Source organism: Carettochelys insculpta, chromosome 15 (genome assembly GCF_033958435.1).
Source record: "Carettochelys insculpta isolate YL-2023 chromosome 15, ASM3395843v1, whole genome shotgun sequence".
NCBI lineage: Eukaryota > Metazoa > Chordata > Testudines > Carettochelyidae > Carettochelys > Carettochelys insculpta.
In genome coordinates, this window is record NC_134151.1 from 38,898,966 (window position 1) to 38,923,859 (window position 24,894).

The window sequence follows — 24,894 nt, forward strand, 5'->3', positions numbered from 1 at the left end:
GCCACACGCCCGTCCCACGCGCCTGGTGCCGGCTGCAGCAGGTGGAGCCGGGCTCTGGAGCGCAGCCTCTGCCGGACCGGGGCATCCGGCCGTCCCGCTCCCTGCCCAGCAGAGATGCCCCGGAGGGGAGGCGCTGGGTGAGGACGGATGGAGGGGCCCTCAGGGCCACGGGGAGGGAATTCCATTGTTCTGCCTGGGCGGGAGCAGGGCCGAGATGGAGCCTGGCCCATGGGCAGCTCACATGTCCCCGTCCTTCTTGGGCGTCAGCCGTTGCCTCTGCTCAGTGACGTGGGCGCAGCCGGTGTCCTCAGGTGCTGATTGGCGCCTGCTCAGGCCTTCGTCTGCCCGGTCCAGCTCCCCCGGCTGGGACCCTGTCCCGGGTGTGCCACCCCTCCTGTTGAGGCTCCCAGCGACTAAGGTCTGAAATACAGGCCAGGGGCCAGTGCTTGTAACCCCACATCTAAAACGACACAGACGTGTGTCCAGTATGAACAGATCCAGCCAACCGCCAGCTCTCAAGAGACACCTCACTTGGTCCCCTTGGCATAAGATTCAGGGCACACCTAGGACAGGGGCTGCAATGTTTTGCCCGTTCATCTTAAAACCCACTAACACCACAGGCTCTCTGGGGGTACTGTGAGCCAGGGGCCAGGCAGGGGACACTCTGGGGGTACTGTGAGCCAGGGGCCGGGCAGGGGGCACTCAGGGGGTACTGTGAGCCAGGGGCCGGGCAGGGGGCACTCTGGGGGTACTGTGAGCCAGGGGCCGGGCAGGGGACACTCTGGGGGTACTGTGTGGCAGGGGCCGGGCAGGGGGCTCTCTGGGGGTACTGTGAGCCAGGGGCCAGGCAGGGGGCACTCTGGGGGTACTGTGAGCCAGGGGCCGGGCAGGGGGCTCTCTGGAGGTACTGAGAGCCAGGGGCCGGGCAGGGGGCTCTCTGGGGGTACTGTGAGCCAGGGGCCGGGCAGGGGGCTCTCTGGGGGTACTGTGAGCCAGGGGCCAGGCAGGGGGCTCTCTGGGGGTACTGTGAGCCAGGGGCCGGGCAGGGGGTGCTCTGGGGGTACTGTGAGCCAGGGGCCGGGCAGGGGGCTCTCTGGGGGTACTGTGAGCCAGGGGCCGGGCAGGGGGCACTCTGGGGATACTGTGAGCCAGGGGCCGGGCAGGGGGCTCTCTGGGGGTACTGTGAGCCAGGGGCCGGGCAGGGGGCACTCTGGGGATACTGTGAGCCAGGGGCCGGGCAGGGGGCTCTTTGGAGGTACTGTGAGCCAGGGGCCGGGCAGGGGGTGCTCTGGGGGTACTGTGAGCCAGGGGCCGGGCAGGGGGTGCTCTGGGGGTACTGTGTGGCAGGGGCCGGGCAGGGGGCTCTCTGGGGGTACTGTGAGCCAGGGGCCAGGCAGGGGGCACTCTGGGGGTACTGTGAGCCAGGGGCCGGGCAGGGGGCTCTCTGGAGGTACTGAGAGCCAGGGGCCGGGCAGGGGGCTCTCTGGGGGTACTGTGTGGCAGGGGCCGGGCAGGGGGCTCTCTGGGGGTACTGTGAGCCAGGGGCCGGGCAGGGGGCACTCTGGGGATACTGTGAGCCAGGGGCCGGGCAGGGGGCTCTTTGGAGGTACTGTGAGCCAGGGGCCGGGCAGGGGGTGCTCTGGGGGTACTGTGTGGCAGGGGCCAGGCAGGGGGCTCTCTGGGGGTACTGTGAGCCAGGGGCCGGGCAGGGGGCTCTCTGGAGGTACTGTGAGCCAGGGGCCAGGCAGGGGGCTCTCTGGGGGTACTGTGAGCCAGGGGGTAGGGAAGGGGCCATCAGGGGCAGCACAAGGGGACTTCCTGTCTGTTTTGTGTCCTGAACAGACTGGTCCAAAGCCACCAGCAGGCCCTGACGGAGCTGCTCCAGCTGGGACTGACCATCATTGTGAGTACGGCAGGGCGGACGGCAGGACTGCGTGGAGGAGCTGGGCAGGGTGTGTGGGAACCTTCCCCTTCGGGCCATGGCTGCTCCTCACTGCCTCCTTGCTAGCATTGCAGGGGCACCTGGGCCCTGTACCTCAGGGAGCCTGCCAACAGCTGGAGTGTCCAGGGCCCAGGAGGGATGGCTGAAGGCAGGGGGCAGTGAGAGCTTTGCCAGCTGACGCCCCCCCCAGAGAGCTGGAGCAGAGCCCAAGGGGCTGATGGCAAGGGAGGCTGCACCAGGGAATGGAGCTGGGCCTGAGGGATACTCCATGGGGTGACGTGTCTCTCGCTGGGGCGGTGGTACGCTCTGGGCGTGGGGTAACCCATCCCTCGCTGGGGCTGTGGTACGCTCTGGGTGCGGGTGACGTGTCTCTCGCTGGGGCGGTGGTACGCTCTGGGTGCGGGTGACACGGCTCTCGCTGGGGCGGTGGTATGCTCTGGGCGCGGGTGACATGGCTCTCGCTGGGACGGTGGTACGCTCTGGGCACGGGTGACGCGGCTCTCACTGGGGCGGTGGTACGCTCTGGGTGCGGGTGACGTGGCTCTCGCTGGGGCGGTGGTACGCTCTGGGCATGGGGTGACCCATCCCTCGCTGGGGCTGTGGTACGCTCTGGGTGGGGTGACGTGTCTCTCGCTGGGGCGGTGGTACGCTCTGGGTGCGGGGTGACGCAGCTCTCGCTGGGGCGGTGGTACGCTCTGGGGTGGGGTGACGTGTCTCTCGCTGGGGCGGTGGTACGCTCTGGGTGCGGGTTACGTGGCTCTCGCTGGGGCTGTGGTACGCTCTGGGTGCGGGTGACACGGCTCTCGCTGGGGCGGTGGTACTCTCTGGGTGCGGGTGACGCGGCTCTCGCTGGGGCTGTTGTACGCTCTGGGTGCGGGTGACGTGGCTCTCACTGCGGCGGTGGTACGCTCTGGGTGCGGGTGACACGGCTCTCGCTGGGGCAGTTGTACGCTCTGGGTGCGGGTGACGTGGCTCTCACTGCGGCGGTGGTACGCTCTGGGTGTGGGTGACACGGCTCTCGCTGGGGCGGTGGTACGCTCTGGGTGCGGGGTGACACGGCTCTCGCTGGGGCAGTTGTACGCTCTGGGTGCGGGTGACGTGGCTCTGACTGCGGCGGTGGTACGCTCTGGGTGCGGGTGACACGGCTCTCGCTGGGGCGGTGGTACACTCTGGGTGCGGGTGACACGGCTCTCGCTGGGGCAGTGGTACGCTCTGGGTGCGGGTGACGCGGCTCTCGCTGGGGTGGTGGTACGCTCTGGGTGCGGGGTGACGCGGCTCTCGCTGGGGCGGTGGTACGCTCTGGGTGCGGGGTGACGCGGCTCTTGCTGGGGCGGTGGTACACTCTGGGCACGGGTGACGCGGCTCTCGCTGGGGCAGTGGTACGCTCTGGGTGCGGGTGACACGGCTCTTGCTGGGGCGGTGGTACGCTCTGGGCATGGGGTGACCCATCCCTCGCTGGGGCGGTGGTACGCTCTGGGTGCAGGGTGACGCGGCTCTCGCTGGAGCGGTGGTACGCTCTGGGTGCGGGGTGACACGGCTCTCGCTAGGGCGGTGGTACGCTCTGGGTGCGGGGTGACGCGGCTCTCGCTGGGGCGGTGGTATGCTCTGGGCCCGGGGTCATGTGGCTCTCGCTGGGGCGGTGGTACGCTCTGGGTGCGGGTGACGCGGCTCTCGCTGGGGCGGTGGTATGCTCTGGGCCCGGGGTCATGTGGCTCTCGCTGGGGCGGTGGTACGCTCTGGGTGCGGGTGACGCGGCTCTCGCTGGGGCGGTGGTACGCTCTGGGCCCGGGGTCATGTGGCTCTCGCTGGGGCGGTGGTACGCTCTGGGTGCGGGTGACGCGGCTCTTGCTGGGGCGGTGGTATGCTCTGGGCCCGGGGTCATGTGGCTCTCGCTGGGGCGGTGGTACGCTCTGGGTGTGGGGTGACGCGGCTCTCGCTGGGGCGGTGGTACGCTCTGGGCCCGGGGTCATGTGGCTCTCGCTGGGGCGGTGGTACGCTCTGGGCCCGGGGTCATGCGGCTCTCGCTGGGGCAGTGGTACGCTCTGGGCCCGGGGTCATGTGGCTCTCGCTGGGGCGGTGGTACGCTCTGGGCCTGGGGTGATGCATCTCTCACCCAGGGCCCCGGGGCTGTGCTGGAGCCCAATAAAGAGAACGAGCTGATCGGCGTCATCGCGGGCCTGGCTGCGGGTCTGGTGCTGCTGCTCCTTGTCATGACGCTGGCCCTGGTGGCCACCAGCAGGAGGTAGGAGAGCTTCTGGCTTCTCCACCCCATCCCTATGTGCTGCCCCTCTGCCAGTCGAGTACCATTGCCCACCGGGGCTGCTCCCGCCCAGTGCCAGCCCCCGCCTGCCCTGCGCCAGCCGCTTGCTCACCCCGTCCCACTCTTCCCTGTGCAGCTACAGGAGGAAGGTGAAGGCCATGAAAGCTCTCAAGGCGGTGTCCACTCTGAGTGCCAGCGCAGCGCCCCTGGCACCGGCCATCCCCGGGACAAACAAGTACAACGCGGAAGGGTGAGCAGGGGCCCTGCTGGCCTGGGGCAGCTGAGTGTGATGGAGTGGGGGATACCTGTGTGTATGTGAGTGGCTCACAGAGGGTGTGGGGCTCCTGCTGAGGGTAACCCTGACGACCAGGTAACACCTTTGTACTGGAGACAAAGGAGGAGGTGGAGCCTGAGGGGTTTGAATTGGAACTGGGAGTTGGAAAGCAGTTAGTCTGGGCTGAGGGAGAGAAAGACAAAGGAGGGGGCAAGGCCCCAGCTCTGGGGGCCCCTCGGGGCCTCCTCTCCCCAACATGGATTGGACTGGCTGTCTCTGCCTGCTGCACTGACTCCTCTGTACGATGCTGTGTCCTGTCGGCTAATAAACCCGCTGTTCTCCTGCTAAGTGAGAGACTCTCCTGCCTACGGCCGGGGTGCAGAGCTTGGGGGACCCCAGAACCCCATCACACTGGTGTCAGGAGTGGGATGTTCTGCACCCCGAGGATGGAGCATCCAGCAGTAAGTGACCGGGGCCCCGGAAGAAGTGGGGCCTGCGAGACCCAGGTGTGCTGAAGGGCAGTGAGGTGCAGTTCCCCAAGGCGGAGGGGCCTGCGGCCGAACCCAAGCAACTGCGGTCGTGGTCCTCGAGAGGGGGTGTCACACCCGAGGAGGGGTTACTCCTGGGAATCTGTTGGAGTCGGTCCCAGAAGGTGGAGGGGCCGAGAGCCCAACCCCCAGGAACAAGTGACCCCTGAGGAGGCTGACGCTGAATGAGTTCTTCCCAAGACAGTGTGCTCATGGTCCCTGAGAGCGGGTGTCGCACTGAAGAAGGGGTTCCACTGGGAGTCTGTTGGAGTCGGTCCCAGAGGGTGGAGGGGCCTACAGCCTAACCCCGGGCAGCTTGTGACCCGCAAGAAGCCTGGCACACTGAAGGGATTCTTCCAGGAATCGTGGGGTGCAGAGGGCATCAGCCTGAGAGCCTGCAACCACGCTGAGCAACTCCGCTGTGAAGTGGCAGCACCTGGAAACCGAATCGAGATTAAAGAAGCTGGACAAGGCAGCGTGGATGTGCAGTGGCAGAGCTGAGGGTTAAGGAAAATCCTGCAGAGGTGAGCCCAGATCGGGGCAGGAAACCCTGGACTGCCTGGAGCTCTGAACCGAGTGGCCTGCCGCAGCTCAAGGAGGGAAGGAGCGATTCCAACCCATCATCTACTAGTGGCCAAGACAGACCTGCGGAGAGTTTTCCAGGCCTGGGCCGAGGAAGGTGCCTGTGTGTCTGTGCAGGAAAGCAGCTGATCCACTGGGAATGGCAAGTTGTCTGTGAGAGAAGCTGCTCCACCTTCTGTGTGTGTGTGGAGACCAGCCGGGGGGCTGGGACAAAGGAGAGAGTGTCTCCCATTGTCTGTCTGTGTTGAACAGCAGCAGCAGCCTGGGCAGAGAGCAGAGCCTGCGTTTGGAAAAGGTGCCAATGAGGAAACTAGCCCATTGTCTGAGGAAGATTCCCCAGCCTGGGGTGGCTGGAGAAGAAACCACCAGGAAAAAGCATTCCAGGTGTGACTCTGAATCCAGCCATGGGGGCTGGAGCAGAGGGAATGGCTCCGGGATGGGGCAGTGGTGTCCCTGCTAAGGACACTGGTCCTTGGTGCAAGAAAAGTGCTTCTGCTTCTGGGGAAGTGAATCCTTTGCCTGAGCCTGTGGGGGCTCAAGATGGAGCCAAGATCCCAGAGCTGGATCTGAGGGCAGCTGAAGCCCAGATGGGAAGTGGGCCTACCTCTGTGTCTCTCAGGGGGGATGATGCTTTAACTTGGTCTGATCCAGTTAGTATCATCAGGGAATCCCAGAGACCAGACGATTCTGGTACTTGTTCTTTGCCTGATGCTGAGGTGTTACTGGGAGGGGGTGAGAGGGCTCTGTCCTACCAGAGTCACCCTCTCGCCAGGACACAAGAACAGACGGGCAATGGAGTTACGCTGACTGATGAAGATAAAGGAGCTGGTAGCAGAAGGGAGGAAAGGGATCCTAACCTTCTCTCCGGTGGTACTGGCTGTCTGCCTGGAGGGGGATTACGTGGGAGTCTGCCTGATGGGCCAGAAGTGATCCTGGGTGTAGGTGAAACCCAGGAGCTGGTTGTGGCTCAAGGGAGCAGTGCCCCTGTGGAGCCAGACAGGGGTGAGTTGTTGTTTGGGGGGGCTCTTGAGGAAGAGAATTTCCCTGAAACTTTTCCTGACCCGTCTGTGGGGACTGCAGAAAATGGGAGTAAGGTGAAGGAGAGTGAACAGGAAAGGTGCTTGTCTGTAAGAGCCAGAGCAGCCCTTTGCCTGGGGAGAAGTTTGTTTCAGCTCCTGATGGCCAGGACCTGCCTGAGTGTGAAACCACTGGCTGTCCTCTGCAAGGGTCCAAAGCAGGCAGTGTAAAAGTTTCTCAGGAATTGGAAGTTGATGCAAGTAAAGTGAAAACTATCAGGTAGTGTGAGCAGCCCTGTGAGAACCAAGTAAAACGGCTGCACAGCCAATCTCTGTAGGATGCAGGAGAGAGCCAGCAATTCCCCATCTCCAGATGGTGGAAACACTCATATTCTCATACTGGATTCGACTTCTGATTCCATGGGGAGGCAGTAGTTGGAGGTGGAAGGACAAAGGAGCTTTGGGCCTGGTGGGCCAGTAAGGGATAAACAGGGATTCCTTCATGTGGATTCTGCGTCTGGGACTCACAAAACAGCTCTCAGAAAGCAGTTTGGTTTGCAAATTTCCAGGCTGGCTGGGAGGGGGCCGTCTCCCTGAGATCATCAATGGCCCAGCTCTTGTTAGAAGGGAGGGCACAGCCAGAGAGATCAAATTTCCACCCCAGGGGGCAAGAGAGAAGATTAGAACTTGATGGTGCTAAGAAAGGCCTCAGCCATTTATCCCCAAAACACCAGATTCTCAAGGATGTTGCACAAAGGTTGTGGTCTACCAAAGAGCAACGTAAATGTGCAGTTGCAATGGGTTTGTTCTGTTACTCACGCTGACTGCTGTAACCAAGGGGTGCTGCTCCCAAAAGCTGTAGAATTGTACCATGTACTGAATGTTTGGAAAGAGCCATTTGACATGATGACATTGATGTAGAAGCATGAGTTGTATGTTGAAGGAGTCTGTAACTCTGAAATGTCACCATTGTTCCCTGTAACTAGTCTTGCAACCTCTCACATGAGGAGGAACATTCCAAACCTATTGTGTGGCATGGAAGGGGAAACTGAGGCACACAACCATTTTGGTGGTCTGGCTAAATGCCAAGGATGGAAGCATTTGTACCTTCTTTTACTGGACTGTAACTGAATTCCAAACATGTGCCGGAGCAGCTGTATGGGCTGGTGGTCACACAGGGCAGGGCCCAGACCAGAAAAGAACTATTTGATCTGTTGGTGCTGCAGCCTCTGTATGGGCTCTGCCTGCCCGACTTGAGAACGTGGCTGACGGACCAGAGACAGAAGCAGGGAGACCGACCAACCTGAGGGAACTAAAGGGACTTGTCCGGCTGCATCACATGAAAAGGGCCAATACCAAGCTCCTGAGTTGGAGCCTCCCCCAGCAGGATTATAACATGGAGGTGGTGCACATCAAGGGAAGCACCGAGGGTACAGCCGATGCCCGATCACGAGGGGAGGGCCCCGAACTTCCCCAGGTCACCGGCTGAGTGACCCCGCTCAGTTCGGTCTGGAAGGGGGGAGAGATGTGATGGAGTGGGGGATACCTGTGTGTATGTGAGTGGCTCACAGAGGGTGTGGGGCTCCTGCTGAGGGTAACCCTGACGACCAGGTAACACCTTTGTACTGGAGACAAAGGAGGAGGTGGAGCCTGAGGGGTTTGAATTGGAACTGGGAGTTGGAAAGCAGTTAGTCTGGGCTGAGGGAGAGAAAGACAAAGGAGGGGGCAAGGCCCCAGCTCTGGGGGCCCCTCGGGGCCTCCTCTCCCCAACATGGGTGGGATTGGCTGTCTCTGCCAGCTGCACTGACTCCTCTGTACGATGCTGTGTCCTGTCGGCTAATAAACCCGCTGTTCTCCTGCTAAGTGAGAGACTCTCCTGCCTACGGCCGGGGTGCAGAGCTTGGGGGACCCCAGAACCCCATCACACTGAGTGCCTCCCAGAGCTGCCCACGCTGGCATGAGGTCTGTGGCACCCAGCCCAGAAGCAGCCGGCTGTGACTTCCCCCGCACCGTGCCAGCCGTGAGGTTGCCGGGCGGCGTGGAGGGAGGTGATGTGCCTGGCTCTAGGCCCAGTGCTGCCTCTACCCCACATGCAGATGGGCTTTGTGCTTGGCTGGTCGTGGCTGAGCTGCAGCTGGGGTTCCTGTCGCTGGGGTTGTGCCATGACTTTGGTGGCCAGGCCTGCGTTGTGCTGATCACGTCTGTGGGGACTGTAGTTGTATAGTGCCGGCTGTGGGTGACCTGTGGTTCTGGTGGCTGTGGCTGTGTAATTCCAGCTGTGGTGGAGGCATGGTTGTGGTGACTGTGGCTGTGTAGTGGCGGCTGTGGTGGTGCCGTGGTTGTGGTGACTGTGGCTGTGTAGTGATGGCTGTGGTGGTGCCGTGGTTGAGGTGACTGTGGCTGTGTAGTGACGCCTGTGGTGGTGCTGTGGTTGTGGTGACTGGCTGTGTAGTGATGCCTGTGGTGGTGCCGTGGTTGTGGTGACTGTGGCTGTGTAGTGACGCCTGTGGTGGTGCTGTGGTTGTGGTGAGTGTGGCTGTGTAGTGGCGGCTGTGGTGGTGCCGTGGTTGTGGTGACTGTGGCTGTGTAGTGACGCCTGTGGTGGTGCTGTGGTTGTGGTGACTGTGGCTGTGTAGTGATGGCTGTGGTGGTGCCGTGGTTGTGGTGACTGTGGCTGTGTAGTGACGCCTGTGGTGGTGCCGTGGTTGTGGTGACTGTGGCTGTGTAGTGACGCCTGTGGTGGTGCTGTGGTTGTGGTGAGTGTGGCTGTGTAGTGGCGGCTGTGGTGGTGCCGTGGTTGGGGTGACTCGGGCTGTGTAGTGGCGACTGTGGTGGTGCCGTGGTTGTGGTGACTGTGGCTGTGTAGTGGCGGCTGTGGTGGTGCCGTGGTTGAGGTGACTGGCTGTGTAGTGATGGCTGTGGTGGTGCCGTGGTTGTGGTGACTGTGGCTGTGTAGTGACGCCTGTGGTGGTGCCGTGGTTGTGGTGACTGTGGCTGTGTAGTGACGCCTGTGGTGGTGCCGTGGTTGGGGTGACTCGGGCTGTGTAGTGGCGGCTGTGGTGGTGCCGTGGTTGAGGTGACTGGCTGTGTAGTGACGGCTGTGGTGGTGCCGTGGTTGGGGTGACTGTGGCTGTGTAGTGACGCCTGTGGTGGTGCCGTGGTTGGGGTGACTCGGGCTGTGTAGTGGCGACTGTGGTGGTGCCGTGGTTGTGGTGACTGTGGCTGTGTAGTGGCGGCTGTGGTGGTGCCGTGGTTGAGGTGACTGGCTGTGTAGTGATGGCTGTGGTGGTGCCGTGGTTGTGGTGACTGTGGCTGTGTAGTGACGCCTGTGGTGGTGCCGTGGTTGTGGTGACTGTGGCTGTGTAGTGACGCCTGTGGTGGTGCTGTGGTTGTGGTGAGTGTGGCTGTGTAGTGGCGGCTGTGGTGGTGCCGTGGTTGGGGTGACTCGGGCTGTGTAGTGGCGACTGTGGTGGTGCCGTGGTTGTGGTGACTGTGGCTGTGTAGTGACACCTGTGGTGGTGCCGTGGTTGTGGTGAGTGTGGCTGTGTAGTGATGGCTGTGGTGGTGCCATGGTTGTGGTGAGTGTGGCTGTGTAGCGACGCCTGTGGTGGTGCCGTGGTTGGGGTGACTCAGGCTGTGTAGTGACGGCTGTGGTGGTGCCGTGGTTGTGGTGAGTGTGGCTGTGTAGTGGCGGCTGTGGTGGTGCCGTGGTTGTGGTGACTGTGGCTGTGTAGTGATGCCTGTGGTGGTGCCGTGGTTGTGGTGACTGTGGCTGTGTAGTGACGGCTGTGGTGGTGCCGTGGTTGTGGTGAGTGTGGCTGTGTAGTGACGGCTGTGGTGGTGCCGTGGTTGGGGTGACTGTGGCTGTGTAGTGACGCCTGTGGTGGTGCCGTGGTTGGGGTGACTCGGGCTGTGTAGTGACGGCTGTGGTGGTGCCGTGGTTGTGGTGACTGTGGCTGTGTAGTGGTGGCTGTGGTGGTGCCGTGGTTGTGGTGACTGGCTGTGTAGTGATGCCTGTGGTGGTGCTGTGGTTGTGGTGACTGTGGCTGTGTAGTGATGCCTGTGGTGGTGCCGTGGTTGTGGTGACTGTGGCTGTGTAGTGGCGGCTGTGGTGGTGCCGTGGTTGTGGTGAGTGTGGCTGTGTAGTGACGGCTGTGGTGGTGCCGTGGTTGTGGTGACTGTGGCTGTGTAGTGGTGGCTGTGGTGGTGCCGTGGTTGTGGTGACTGGCTGTGTAGTGATGCCTGTGGTGGTGCCGTGGTTGTGGTGACTGTGGCTGTGTAGTGACAGCTGTGGTGGTGCCGTGGTTGTGGTGACTGGCTGTGTAGTGGCGGCTGTGGTGGTGCCGTGGTTGTGGTGACTGTGGCTGTGTAGTGATGCCTGTGGTGGTGCCGTGGTTGTGGTGACTGTGGCTGTGTAGTGGCGGCTGTGGTGGTGCCGTGGTTGTGGTGACTGTGGCTGTGTAGTGGCGGCTGTGGTGGTGCCGTGGTTGTGGTGACTGTGGCTGTGTAGTGGCGGCTGTGGTGGTGCCGTGGTTGTGGTGACTGTGGCTGTGTAGTGACGGCTGTGGTGGTGCCGTGGTTGTGGTGACTGTGGCTGTGTAGTGGCGGCTGTGGTGGTGCCGTGGTTGTGGTGACTGTGGCTGTGTAGTGACGGCTGTGGTGGTGCCGTGGTTGTGGTGACTGTGGCTGTGTAGTGGCGGCTGTGGTGGTGCCGTGGTTGTGGTGACTGTGGCTGTGTAGTGATGCCTGTGGTGGTGCCGTGGTTGTGGTGACTGTGGCTGTGTAGTGATGCCTGTGGTGGTGCCGTGGTTGTGGTGACTGTGGCTGTGTAGTGGCGGCTGTGGTGGTGCCGTGGTTGTGGTGACTGTGGCTGTGTAGTGACGGCTGTGGTGGTGCCGTGGTTGTGGTGACTGTGGCTGTGTAGTGACAGCTGTGGTGGTGCTGTGGTTGTGGTGACTGTGGCTGTGTAGTGACGCCTGTGGTGGTGCCGTGGTTGGGGTTACTCGGGCTGTGTAGTGGCGACTGTGGTGGTGCCGTGGTTGTGGTGAGTGTGGCTGTGTAGTGACGGCTGTGGTGGTGCCGTGGTTGTGGTGACTGGCTGTGTAGTGCTGGCTCTGGTTGAGCTGTGGTTGTGGTGCTGTGGCTGTGTAGTGCTGGCTGTGCTCGTGCCATGGTTGTGGTGACTGTAGTTGTTTCGTGTCAGCTGTGGTTGACCTGTGGTGCTGGTGGTTGTGGCTGTGTAATTCCAGCTGTGCTTGAGCCATGGTTGTGTATGTGGCTGTGTAGTGCTGAGCGTGGTTGTGCTGTGGTTGCGGAGGCTGCAGCTGTGTAGTGCCAAATATGGTTGTGGTAACTGTGGTGGTGTAGCGCCAGCTATGTTTGAGATGTGGTTGTGGTGGTTGTGGCTGTGTAGGGCCAGCTGTGGTTGTGGTGACTGGAGATGTGTAGTGTGGGCTTTACTTCTGCTGCGGTTGTGGTGGCTGTGGCTCTGTAGTGCTGCCTCCGCTTGTGCTGTGGTTGTGGCAACAGTGGCTGCACAGTGCCGGCTGTGGTTGTGCCATGGTTGTGGTGACTGTAGCTTTGTAGTTCCAGCTATGGTTGAACTGTGGTTGTGGTGACTGTGGCTGTGTAGTGATGGCTGTGGTTGAGTCGTGGTTGTGGTAGGTTTGGGTGTGTATTGCCGGCTGTCATTGAGCCATGGTTGCGGTAGCTGTGGCTGTGTAGTGCTGCCTGTGGTTGTGTCATGGTTGGGGTGACTGTGGCTGTGGAGTGCTGGATGTAGTTGAGCTGTGGTTGTGGTGCCTGGGGATGTGTAGTGCCAAGTGTGGTTGTGGTGAATGTGGTTGTGCAGTGCCAGCCATGGTTGAACAGTGGTTGTGATGGCTGTGACTGTGTACTGCCAAATATGGTTGTGGTAACTGTGGCTGTGTAGAACCGGCTGTGGTGGTGCCGTGCTGGCTGTGGTAGAGTTGTGGCTGTGGTGACTGTGGCTTGTGTGATGGAGTGGGGGGAGTGCCTGTGTGAGTCAGGCAGGATGTGGGAGACAAGCAGAGCCGCTCCCAGTGGCTAAGGATGACCCTGGGGCTATAACCCAGGCTGGCAGGTAACACCTCTGCCCTGAACAAAGAGGAGGGAGGAGCCGAGCTGGTTTTTGCATCGGGGGCGGCAGTTGGAGGCTGGAGGGAAGAGGGAGCTGGAAGGCAGCCAGCCTGAGGAGGGGGAAGCTACACCCCAGAGGGGCACCCCTCGGGCTCCTCTCCCCAGGACGGGTTGGAATGACTGTCTCTGGCTGCTGTACTGTCGCTTCTGTGAGAAACTGGGCATCTGTTGCCTAATAAACCTGCTGTTGTGCCTGCTGAGTGAGAGTCACTCCTGCCAGCGGACGGGGTGCAGTGCAGGGGGACCCCTGAACCCCATCACACTGGTGTCAGAAGTGGGATGCGCTGCACCCACGGATGAGCTCCCAGCAGTGGCTGACTGAGCACCAGAGAAGGAAGGAGCCTCACAAGAGCCGGAGGTGGAGCAGAGCAATTACTGCAGCTGCTGCTGGTGAGTGGATACCCCGGGAGACAGCGGGGAGATGGATTATACCCGACTCCTGAAGGCAGAGCTAGCGGGGCTGTGCAGAGAGAGGGGCCTGACCGTGGGGAAGGCGACCAAGGCCCAGCTGATTGCCCAGCTGGAAGAGAATGACCGATCCGGGGGGGCAGAGCCTGTCCCGGCAGAAAGTGGCCGGTCAGCCTCGGGAAGCGTTTCGGATTCTCCAACAGGAGCGGGGGCTCGACGCTGTCAGACGCACATGGTGCCTGCCAGGTCGTGCTCAACTAGCGGTGGTCCATCGCGGGCAGAATCCCCCGCTGCAGAGCTGCGACGGCTGGAGCTCGAGGTGAGATTAAAGGAACTGGAAGCCCAGGAACGGCAGAGGGAACGTGAGCGCCAGGAACGGGAAAGAGAGCGTCAGCACGAGCGCCAGCTACGAGAGAGACAGCGGGAGGAGAGAGAGCGAGAGCAGGAGGAGAGAGAGCGAGAACGGGAGGAGAGAGAGCGAGAGCAGGCACACAAGCAGGCCATGCCGGAGGTGAGATGCCAAGAGGCCCCAGCTGCCGTAAGCGGGGAGAGGGCCAGGCAGCTCGGGGTGGCCAGTCACTTGGAGACGCGTGTGCTGGCCCAGTGTCAGGACCCAGGGAACATGGACGAGTTCCTTACCGCCTTTGAGCGAGCCTGTGAGTTGCATGAGGTTCCCTCAGCCAAGTGGCTCCAACACCTCACCCCCTTGCTGGACCAGAAGGCCGCAGTGGTGCTCAGCCAGCTGGAGGGGCTACAGCCTGGGGACTATGAACGGATCAAACAGGCCCTGCTGCACAAGTTCAGGCTGACTCCGGAGATGTACAAGATGTTCCAGGAGGTGCAGAAGAGGCCAGAGGAACCCCATGTAGAGACAACCGCCCGCCTGAGGCAATACTACCGGAAGTGGGCGTTCGGGATGGGAGCCCAGTCCATAGAGGACCTGGTCAAGCTGATGGTCCTGGAGCGATTCTACGAGATGTGCGCACCTGACCTGAGCGTGTGGCTCGTGGACCAGCCACCAGGGGATTCACACGATGCAGGGAAACTGGCAGATGACTTCACAAACAGCCGGGCCAGGTTTGAAAGTGAGTCCCGGAGAGACCGAGAATCTCAGAGAGACCGGTCCCTAACTGTACGACAGAGGGGACCACCTCTTGGGCAAGCCCAGGAAAGAGGGGCCGGCCACCCACCCCCCAGAGAGCCAAGCAGAGCCTGGACAGAGCAGCCGGCCCGAGGGACACAACAAGACCCAGGCTGTTATCGCTGTAGGTGGAAGGGGCATAGAACAGCCCAGTGCCCCAGGCTCCCAGACAGGTTGAGCAGGCCGGGGGGTCATGGAGTCAACTGGGTGGAGTCCCAGAAGCCAGAGGGGCTGGCGGCCAAGGCGGGTGGTGCTGACAGTGTGTCGTCAGCTTGGGCCGAGCCTGCCCCACAGACCAGCTCCTCAGGGGGACCAAATGCTCAGAGGCCAGTTTACAGAGTGGGGGCGGCACTACCTCTGTGGAGCAAGCGTCTCAAACACCTCGAGGTGGATGGGAGAAAGGTCACGGGGTTCTGGGACACAGGCGCTGACGTGACGCTGGCCCGGCCTGGGGTGGTGGCACCGGGCTGGATGATGCCCACTTCCCACCTGACTGTAACAGGAATTGACAGGACCCCTTTCAAGGTGCCCATGGCGAGGGTGCACCTGAAATGGGGGGATAAGGAAGGCCCCAAGGAAGTGGGCGTGTGCACAGCCATTTGCCGGCGGATGTACTGATGGGGGGTGACCTGGAGAACTGGCCAGGTGAACGCCCTCATGCCCTGGTCCTGACCCGTAGCCAAAGAAAATGAGGGGTGCGCTCCCCAGATTCAGGAGTACAGGCCCTGCCAAAGCCACAGAAGCCACAGGGGCCAACCCTGAGAGAAAGGGGGGCCCCCAAAAACCAGGTCTCACAGGCCAGGGGTGCTGGAGCCAGGCAGAGAAGGGGAAGTGGCTTCCACCCCTGCCCCAGCCAAAGAGTTTCAGGCAGAGCAGCAGAGAGACCCCTCCTTGCAGCAGCTGAGGGAACTGGCCAGTATCAGCCCAGCTCCACAGCTGGGGGAGGGCTGCAGGGAGAAATCCCTGTGGGAAAAGGGATTCCTGTACCGGGAATGGGCTCCCAGATGCAAAGCGGAGCCATGGAAGGTCCAGAGGCAACTGGTGGTCCCCCAAAAGTACCGGCGCAGGCTGCTGTACCTAGCCCATGATGTCCCGCTCGCAGGACACCAGGGGATCCACCGCACCAGGGAAAGCTTGTTACAGAACTTTTTTTGGCCTGGGATCTTTGCAGCTGTCCGTCTGTATTGCCTGTCCTGCGATCCCTGCCAGAGGGTGGGGAAGACCCAGGAGAAGGGGAAAGCTGCCCTGAGGCCACTGCCCATCATAGAGGAGCCTTTCCAGAAAGTGGCTATAGACATAGTGGGCCTCTGCAGCAAGGCAACGCGTTCGGGGAAGAAATATATTTTGGTGGTGGTAAATTTTGCCACGCGATACCCAGAAGCAGTGGCCTTAACCTCTGTCGACGCTGACACCGTGGCGGATGCGCTGCTGTCCATTTTCAGCAGAGTGGGGTTCCCCAAGGAGGTCCTCACGGATCAGGGTTCCAACTTTATGTCGGCCCTGCTGCAAAGCTTGTGGGACAAGTGTGGGGTCCGGCACACCTGGGCCACAGCCTACCACCCACAGACCAATGGGCTGGTGGAGAGGTTCAATGGGAGTCTCAAGCAGATGCTGAGAACCTTCATGAATCAATACCCCCATGACTGGGACAAGTACTTACCCCACCTGCTGTTTGCATACAGGGAGGTGCCCCAGGAATCCACGGGGTTCTCCCCGTTTGAGCTGCTGTATGGAAGGAGGGTACGGGGACCCTTGGACTTGCTCAGAGAAGAGTGGGAGGGGACGGCCTCTCCTGAAGGGGAGTCAGTGGTACAGTATGTACTGACCTTCCGGGAAAAACTCACCGAGCTCATGGGCCTAGCCGGGGAGAACCTCTCCATGGCCCAAAGGAAGCAAAAGGTCTGGTATGACCGTAACGCCAGGGCCCGAGCCTATGCCACCGGGGACCAAGTGATGGTCCTTGTACCTGTGCGGCGGAACAAGCTGCAAGCGGCCTGGGATGGGCCCTTCAAGGTTGTCAAACAGCTAAATGACGTGAATTATGTGGTGGAACTGTCGAACCGGGCCCACAGCCACCGGGTCTATCATGTGAACATGATGAAACCTTACTGGGACAGAGAGAACTTGGTACCGGCCGTGTGCAGGCACTGGGAGGGGCAGGGGGATGATCCCTTGGTGAATTTACTCACAAGGGCTGGAGCCAGCTCCTTGCTGGAGTCTATTCCCCTCTCAGACCAGCTGACCCCTGCCCAGCAGACGGAGATCAAGGAGGTGCTGCATTCACATCAACAGCTGTTCTCGGACAGACCCAGACGCACTGACCTGGCTGTCCACCGAATAGAGACAGGCACCCACGCCCCTATCAAGTGTGTGCCATTCAGAGCCACAGGGAGGACGGCTCAGGACATAGAGCGGGAGGTTGAAGACATGCTGGCTCTGGGGGTGATCCAACCCTCGTCCAGCCCCTGGGCCTCTCCCGTGGTGTTAGTCCCTAAAAAAGATGGGTCTGTTCGGTTTTGTGTGGACTATCGCAAGCTTAACACCATCACTGTATCGGACGCCTACCCCATGCCCAGGCCTGATGACCTTTTAGACAAGCTGGGGGGAGCCCGTTACCTCACCACCATAGACCTCACCAAGGGGTACTGGCAAGTGCCATTAGACCAAGATGCCCGGCTCAAGTCGGCTTTCATCACCCCTGTGGGGCTCTACGAGTTCCTGGTCCTGCCCTTCGGCCTCAAGGGGGCACCCGCTACCTTCCAGCGTCTGGTGGACCAGCTACTGAAAGGGATGGAGAGCTTTGCCCTGGCTTACATGGACAACGTTTGCATCTTCAGCCAGACGTGGGAGGACCATGTGTCCCAGCTCAAGCAGGTGCTGGACCGACTCCAGAAGGCTGGTCTGACTATCAAGGCAGGGAAGTGCAAGGTGGGAATGGCTGAGGTGACCTACCTGGGCCACAAGGTGGGCAGCGGCTGCTTAAAGCCAGAGCCAGCTAAAGTGGAGGCTGTCAGGGATTGGCCAACACCCCAGACTAAGAAACAGGTCCAGGCCTTCATTGGGATGGCGGGGTACTACCGGAGGTTTGTGCCCCACTTTAGCTCCATCGCAGCCCCCCTCACGGAGCTGTGTAAAAGGGAAAGCCTGACAAGGTGGTCTGGACAGAGCAGTGCCAAGAGGCCCTCTGTGTGCTGAAGGAGGCTCTGGTCAGGGCCCCAGTGCTGGCAAATCCAGACTTCAACAAGCCCTTCCTGGTGTTCACCGATGCCTCAGACGTGGGGCTGGGGGCGGTGCTAATGCAGGTGACTGACAAAGGGGAGAAACACCCCATCGTGTACCTGAGTAAGAAGCTGCTGCCCTGGGAGCAGAACTACGCGGCCATAGAGAAGGAATGTCTGGCCATGGTGTGGGCGCTGGGGAAGCTGCAGCCATACCTGTTTGGACGGCGTTTCACCGTGTACCCCGATCACTCACCCCTGACCTGGCTGCATCACATGAAAGGGGCCAACGCCAAGCTCCTGCGGTGGAGTCTGCTCCTGCAGGACTACGACATGGAGGTGGTCCACGTCAAGGGGAACAACAACACCACAGCCGATGCCCTGTCACGCAGGGAGGGCCCCGAACTTCCCCAGGTCACTGGCTAAGTGACCCCGCTCAGTTCGGTCTGGAAGGGGGGAGAGATGTGATGGAGTGGTGGGAGTGCATGTGTGAGTCAGGCTGGATGTCCGAGACAAGCAGCAGCTCCCAGTGGCTAAGGATGACCCTGGGGCTACAACTGGCAGGTAACACCTCTGCCCTGAACAAAGAGGAGGGAGGAGCCGAGCTGGGTTTTGAATCAGGGGCGGCAGTTAGGAAGCTGGGGAAAGAGGAGGTGGAAGGCAGCCAGCCGGAGGAGGGGGAAGCTACACCCCAGAGGGGCGCCCCTCGGGGTCTTCTCCCCAGGACAGGTTGGAAGGACTGTCTCTGGCTGCTGTGCTGTCACTTCTGTGAGAAACTGGGCATCTGTTGCCTAATAAACCTGCTGTTGTACCTGCTAAGTGAGAGTCAATCCTGCCAGCGGACGGGGTGCAGTGGAGGGGGACCCCTGAACCCCATCACAGGCTGCGCTGTGGTTTTGGTGCCGGTGGCTGTGCCGTTGTTGTCGTGACTGGGGCTGTGCCGTGCTGGCTGTGGCTGCAGTGCAGTTTTGGTGGCTGTGGCTGTGGGTGTGGTGACTGGGGCTGTGCCGTGCTGGCTGTGGCTGCGCTGTGGTTTTGGTGCCGGTGGCTGTGCCGTTGTTGTCGTTACTGGGGCTGTGCAGTGCCGGCTGTGGCTGCGCTGTGGTTTTGGTGGCTGTGGCTGTGCCGTTGTTGTCGTGACTGGGGCTGTGCAGTGCCGGCTGTGGCTGCGCTGTGGTTTTGGTGGCGGTGGCTGTGCCATGGTAGTGACTGGGGCTGTGCAGTGCCGGCTGTGGCTGCACTGTGGTTTTGGTGGCTGTGGCTGTGCCGTTGTTGTCGTGACTGGGGCTGTGCAGTGCCGGCTGTGGCTGCGCTGTGGTTTTGGTGCCGGTGGCTGTGCCGTTGTTGTCGTTACTGGGGCTGTGCAGTGCCGGCTGTGGCTGCGCTGTGGTTTTGGTGGCGGTGGCTGTGCCATGGTAGTGACTGGGGCTGTGCAGTGCCGGCTGTGGCTGTGGGTGTGGTGACTGGGGCTGTGCCGTGCTGGCTGTGGCTGCAGTGCGGTTTTGGTGGCTGTGGCTGTGGGTGTGGTGACTGGGGCTGTGCCGTGCTGGCTGTGGCTGCAGTGCGGTTTTGGTGGCTGTGGCGACTGGGGCTGTGCAGTGCCGGCTGTGGCTGCGGTGTGGTTTTGGTGGCTGTGGCTGTGGGTGTGGTGACTGGGGCTGTGCCGTGCCAGCTGGGGCTGCGCTGTGGTTTTGGTGGCTGTGGCTGTGCCGTGCCGGCTGTGGTTTTGGTGGCTGTGGCTGTGGGTGTGGTGACTGGGGCTGTGCCGTGCCGGCTGTGGCTGCGCTGTGGTTTTGGTGGCTGTTGCTGTGCCGTGCCGGCTGTGGTTTTGGTGGCTGTGGCTGTGGGTGTGGTGACTGGGGCTGTGCCGTGCCGGCTGTGGCTGTGGGCGTGGTGACTGGGGCTGTGCCGTGCCGGCTGTGGCTGTGCTGTGGTTTTGGTGGCTGTGGCTGTGGGTGTGGTGACTGGGGCTGTGCCGTGCCGGCTGTGGCTGCGCTGTGGTTTTGGTGGCTGTTGCTGTGCCGTGCCGGCTGTGGTTTTGGTGGCTGTGGCTGTGGGTGTGGTGACTGGGGCTGTGCCGTGCCGGCTGTGGCTGCGCTGTGGTTTTGGTGGCTGTGGCTGTGCCGTGCCGGCTGTGGTTTTGGTGGCTGTGGCTGTGGGCGTGGTGACTGGGGCTGTGCCGTGCCGGCTGTGGCTGCGCTGTGGTTTTGGTGGCTGTGGCTGTGGGTGTGGTGACTGGGGCTGTGCCGTGCCGGCTGTGGCTGCGCTGTGGTTTTGGTGGCTGTGGCTGTGGGTGTGGTGACTGGGGCTGTGCCGTGCCGGCTGTGGCTGCACTGTGGTTTTGGTGGCTGTGGCTGTGCCGTGCCGGCTGTGGTTTTGGTGGCTGTGGCTGTGGGCGTGGTGACTGGGGCTGTGCCGTGCCGGCTGTGGCTGCGCTGTGGTTTTGGTGGCTGTGGCTGTGCCGTGCCGGCTGTGGTTTTGGTGGCTGTGGCTGTGGGTGTGGTGACTGGGGCTGTGCCGTGCCGGCTGTGGCTGCGCTGTGGTTTTGGTGGCTGTTGCTGTGCCGTGCCGGCTGTGGTTTTGGTGGCTGTGGCTGTGGGTGTGGTGACTGGGGCTGTGCCGTGCCGGCTGTGGCTGTGGGCGTGGTGACTGGGGCTGTGCCGTGCCGGCTGTGGCTGCGCTGTGGTTTTGGTGGCTGTGGCTGTGGGTGTGGTGACTGGGGCTGTGCCGTGCCAGCTGTGGCTGCACTGTGGTTTTGGTGGCTGTGGCTGTGCCGTGCCGGCTGTGGTTTTGGTGGCTGTGGCTGTGGGCGTGGTGACTGGCTGCGCTGTTGCAATGTTCACCCCACACCGTTCTCTCCGCAGGGCAAACCCAGTGCTCAATCTCATCCTGGACACCCCAACAGACCTGGGGTTTGATGAGGACACCTGCTCCGAGGCCACCAGGTAGGCTGGGCCCTCTCCCTGCTGTGGGGTGTTGGTCTCTGTTGCCCCAGCCCCCATGAGGACAAGGCAGGGCACTCCAGCCCGTACCCGCTCCTGCGGGGCACTGCCCTGGGGGCCTGGCCCGACTGACCCCTGCTCACCTCTGCTGCTCCCTCCCGCAGCGTGAACTCGCTGGACGAAAACATGGTGGAGCTCCCAGCCGAGGGAGGCCCCTTTCCCCCGGGGCTGCAGGTGAGTTAGCAGCCCGAGCCCGTCTGCTGGGGTGGGCATGGCCGTGCCCGTGGGACGCCCGGGGGTCCTGCGGCAGCACCGTGCTCTACTGCTGCTCAGCCGGCAGAGCTCAGCTCGGTGCCCGGCTCGGCACTGGAGCTGCCTTTGGTGCCCATGTGGTTTCTTGGCATGGCGGGGCCGTTGCTCTGCGCCGTGGGTCCGCCTGACGCATCGGGGCAGAGGCTGATGGGGAGGTGGGCGCAGCCGGCTGCCTGTGCAAACAGCCTCCGGGGGGTCATTCGCGGAGCCCAGCGGCTGTCGGACACGGAGCCGCTCTCACGGAGGGCGGCCACGCGGGGGGCAGCCCTGGGGCCGGCACAGCCCTGCCCTGCTCTCCGTGCCCAGCTCCCCCCGCTGCAGCAGATGCCACCAGGCGGGCTCGTCGCTAGGGCCGTAGCCACGGCGGGGGCCCAGTTGCGCTGGGCTGTGTGCCCTGAGACGCTGCTTGTCGCTCTCCTCCCCCAGCTGGGCCGGGCAGCAGCGCTGGCACAACAGGGCAGCTGCGAGGAGCCCCTGGCGGCCGTCCTGCAGGGCCACCCCCCAGGAGACCCCAGCAAGCCAACGTTCACCTTCAGCAACCCCTGCCTGGACACCACGGACCTGTGAGCGCCCGGCTGTGCCGGGATGAGCCACCACGGTGCAGCAGGACTCGCCGGGCAGCTCCGAGCTACCTGCTGCCTCTAACAGCCACGTCTCTGCCAATAAACCTGCTCAGCCTGGGGGGCTCCCACAGCACCCCGGGACTGTCTGAACCCTCTCGGCTGGGCCCCTTGCTGCTGTGCCTGGCAGCTCTCGGCAGGGCAGGGCAGGGACATGGGGAGCTGGTGATGGCTTTGGGTAGGTGCAGCTGCCTCTCCCTGCTCCAGAGAGCCCCTTGGGGGACAGTGGGGGGCATGGGAGGACGAGGCAACAGCCAGGAACCGCAGCCTGCTGGCCCCCCCTCAGCGCACCCTCCTGGGCTCAGGCGCAGCGTGCAGTGACTGGGAAGGGGAGGGGGCAGCCCTGGGCAGGCCCTTCCCATGGCACCCTGGGCCACAGCCTAATACCTGGCCCAGGCCTACGCGGCCTCCAGCTGGCTGGTGCCCTGGCCCCCGACACTGCAGCCCAGGCTCCAGCTGGCCCTGCCTCAACCACTGGGCTCCCAGGTGCCATTTGCAGCACAGAGGCCCTGGCCCACGCCTGGCACCCCACCCTCCACCCCTCACTCTGTGGGGAAGAGCTGGGCACGGCAGGCTCCTGGGGTGTGAGGCGCACAAGGCTGGGCAGGGGATGCACATGGGTCCCAGGCGCTTTGCAGCCCCGGCTAAGAGGTGCTCCAGTGTGCCCGGCCCAGGTGCCCAAGGCAGCACCAGCCCCATGGGAAGCCCTTCTCCAGGGGCTGCGGTGCACAGCCGCTGAGCAGGCTCTGCCCTGGCGCCGGCGCGCAGACGCCCCCGTGGGAAGGAAGCCCCACAGCCGGTTGTCCAGGTTTTATTACCCAACCTCCAAGTTCACACGTTTTACCCAAAAAAGACCAGGGGAAAGAAGAAAGTGAGCGGCGACTCCCAGGCAGCCCGGCCCGGCTCCGGCTCAGCGAGCGCGGTGGCACGCCAGGGCCGGAGGAGACCAGCGCGCCACGCGGCAGGGCGGACCCCCCCCCCACACACACACTCTGGAGCAGACGTGCCCCCTCCCCACTCGCCCTGGCGGGGGCGGGTTGTGCCAGGCACTGGTCACACACCTGGCTGCATGGCTGCAAGGCACTCGGGCAGCGGGTGTTCCGCCAGAGCCAGCAGCAGGGGCCCAGACTGGCCGGGGACTGGGTGCAAAGACCCCGGTGCCCCCTTTCCACCGCCCCTCCAGATGGCTGGGGGGTCCGAGCAGGTGCCACGTTGTCTGCTCCCGTGGCAGTGGCCCTGAGCCGGGAGCCAAAGGCTTTAACACATGGGCGCAGTGCCAGGCGGGGCCCACGGGCTGCCCCGTGGCTGACCAGGGCGGGGGGGGGGAGCGCACCTTGCCCAGCCACCTGGGCCAGCACCACAGCCAGTGGCAGCTGCAGCCAATCAGGACCAGTCCGTGGGGATCCAGTGCTTCCTCGCTGGCCAATCGCTTGCCTGCAAATCCTGTACACGGATTGGCCGAAAAGTTGTACTTTAGCCCAGTGAGTGATCCCAGGGTGGTGATTGGCTGGAGGGCTAGAAAGCGATGGGCTGGCTGGGCGCACCTGACCGCCCCCCCCCGAACAGGACCAGGTGGGCTGTGGTGTGCAGGGGACACACCCATTCCCTGGCCAGGGGGCTGCCTGGCCGGGAAGTCATGACTGACCCATAGCGCGATTGCTACTGGCTGCCTTTGCTGCACGGCCGGGGCAGCAGACGCGGGCGCCTGGGCGGGACGCGGCAGGGAGCCCTGGGGGAGGACAGCCAGCTCGCAGCTGGGGTAGCAGCCGAGCAACCCTGCAGCTGCAGCCGGTGTCCGGGGGCGGGGGGGATGCAAACTGGGCCCTGTGGCCCCAAGGCCAGGCCCCCTCCCAAAGCAGCAGCCCATCTGCAGGGCCGGACTCCCAGAACACGCGGGGGTGGCTGCCCACTCCCACCCAGCAGGGCCCGCTGGCTTAGTGGGGTTTGAGGAGCACCCAGCCCCCAGGTCCATCCCCCCACGCTGTGCCTTGCGCTGGCCTGGGCCGGTCCCCAGCACCGCTGTGCTCCCTTCACACAGGCAGACGGGGCCAGCTCGGTGGGCGTGGGTGGGCACCTGGCACTAAGGGCAATGACCATCACCAGCCCTGGGATCTGGCACCGCCTGTGCTTCCTCCTGCCCCCCAAGCTCTGCTGGGGCAAGAGGGTCACATGGCTCATGCTGGGGGACCCGGCCAGGGCTCGGCACAGGTGCCACCCGGAGGCTCTGGCCTGGGGCCTGCTGTGCCAGGTGAATGTCGGGAGCCAGGGGAGGTGATGCCCCGGTTGCACCCAAGCAGCTGCGACTTCCCCCACCCCTGCTGCGCAGCTGGGCTCAGCTGCCCATTTGTGTCCTGAGACAAACCACAACACCCCCACAAAGGGAGTCAGTGGGGGTGGGGGAAGGCAACAGCTGCTGCCCGTCTGTCAGAGCCCCAAAAGCCAAACGGGCCAGTGAAATCCCCCCACTGCGCACCCCTCCACAGGCCCCTCTGCTGTCTGAGAAACGGGGTCCGGGGACACCCGGCCACACCCCCACATCGGGCCACGCCCCTGAGGGACCCAGCCACACCTGGCTATGCCTGCGCAGGGTCCCACCAACACCTGGACACCCCCCCCCAGGGTCCCACCAACTCGCCCAGACACGGCCACGCCTGCGCAGGGTCCCACCAACACCTGGACACGCCCCCCCAGGGTCCCACCAACATGCCCAGACACGGCCACGCCTGCGCAGGGTCCCACCAATACCTGGACACGCCCCCCCAGGGTCCCACCAACTCGCCCAGACACGGCCACGCCTGTGCAGGGTCCCACCAACACCTGGACACGCCCCCCCAGGGTCCCACCAACACGCCCAGACACGGCCACGCCTGCGCAGGGTCCCACCAACACCTGGACACCCCCCCCCCAGGGTCCCACCAACACCTGGACACGCCCCCCCAGGGTCCCACCAACATGCCCAGACACGGCCACGCCTGCGCAGGGTCCCACCAACACCTGGACACCCCCCCCCCAGGGTCCCACCAACACCTGGACACGCCCCCCCAGGGTCCCACCAACATGCCCAGACACGGCCACGCCTGCGCAGGGTCCCACCAACACCTGGCCACCCCCCCACCCAGGGTCCCACCAACATGCCCAGACACGGCCACGCCTGCGCAGGGTCCCACCAACACCTGGACACCCCCCCCCAGGGTCCCACCAACTCGCCCAGACACGGCCACGCCTGCGCAGGGTCCCACCAACACCTGGACACGCCCCCCCAGGGTCCCACCAACACGCCCAGACACGGCCACGCCTGCGCAGGGTCCCACCAACACCTGGACACGCCCCCCCAGGGTCCCACCAACACGCCCAGACACGGCCACGCCTGCGCAGGGTCCCACCAACACCTGGACACGCCCCCCCAGGGTCCCACCAACACGCCCAGACACGGCCACGCCTGCACAGGGTCCCACCAACACCTGGCCACCCCCCCACCCAGGGTCCCACCAAC

At 63.2% G+C, this 24,894-nt stretch overlaps 1 protein-coding gene across 1 annotated transcript in view; it reads left to right on the plus strand.

The window, feature by feature from the left end:
• Positions 1-21,499, plus strand: part of CDHR2 (cadherin related family member 2) — a 67,842-nt gene extending 46,343 nt beyond the window's left edge. The window contains exons 27-32 of the mRNA XM_075009543.1: positions 1,843-1,903; positions 4,060-4,184; positions 4,339-4,452; positions 20,392-20,472; positions 20,634-20,703; positions 21,208-21,499. Of these exons, the coding sequence (XP_074865644.1) occupies positions 1,843-1,903; positions 4,060-4,184; positions 4,339-4,452; positions 20,392-20,472; positions 20,634-20,703; positions 21,208-21,348 (592 nt within the window). The 3' untranslated portion in view covers positions 21,349-21,499. The remainder of the gene's footprint in view (positions 1-1,842; positions 1,904-4,059; positions 4,185-4,338; positions 4,453-20,391; positions 20,473-20,633; positions 20,704-21,207) is intronic.
• The last annotated feature ends 3,395 nt before the right edge of the window (positions 21,500-24,894 follow it).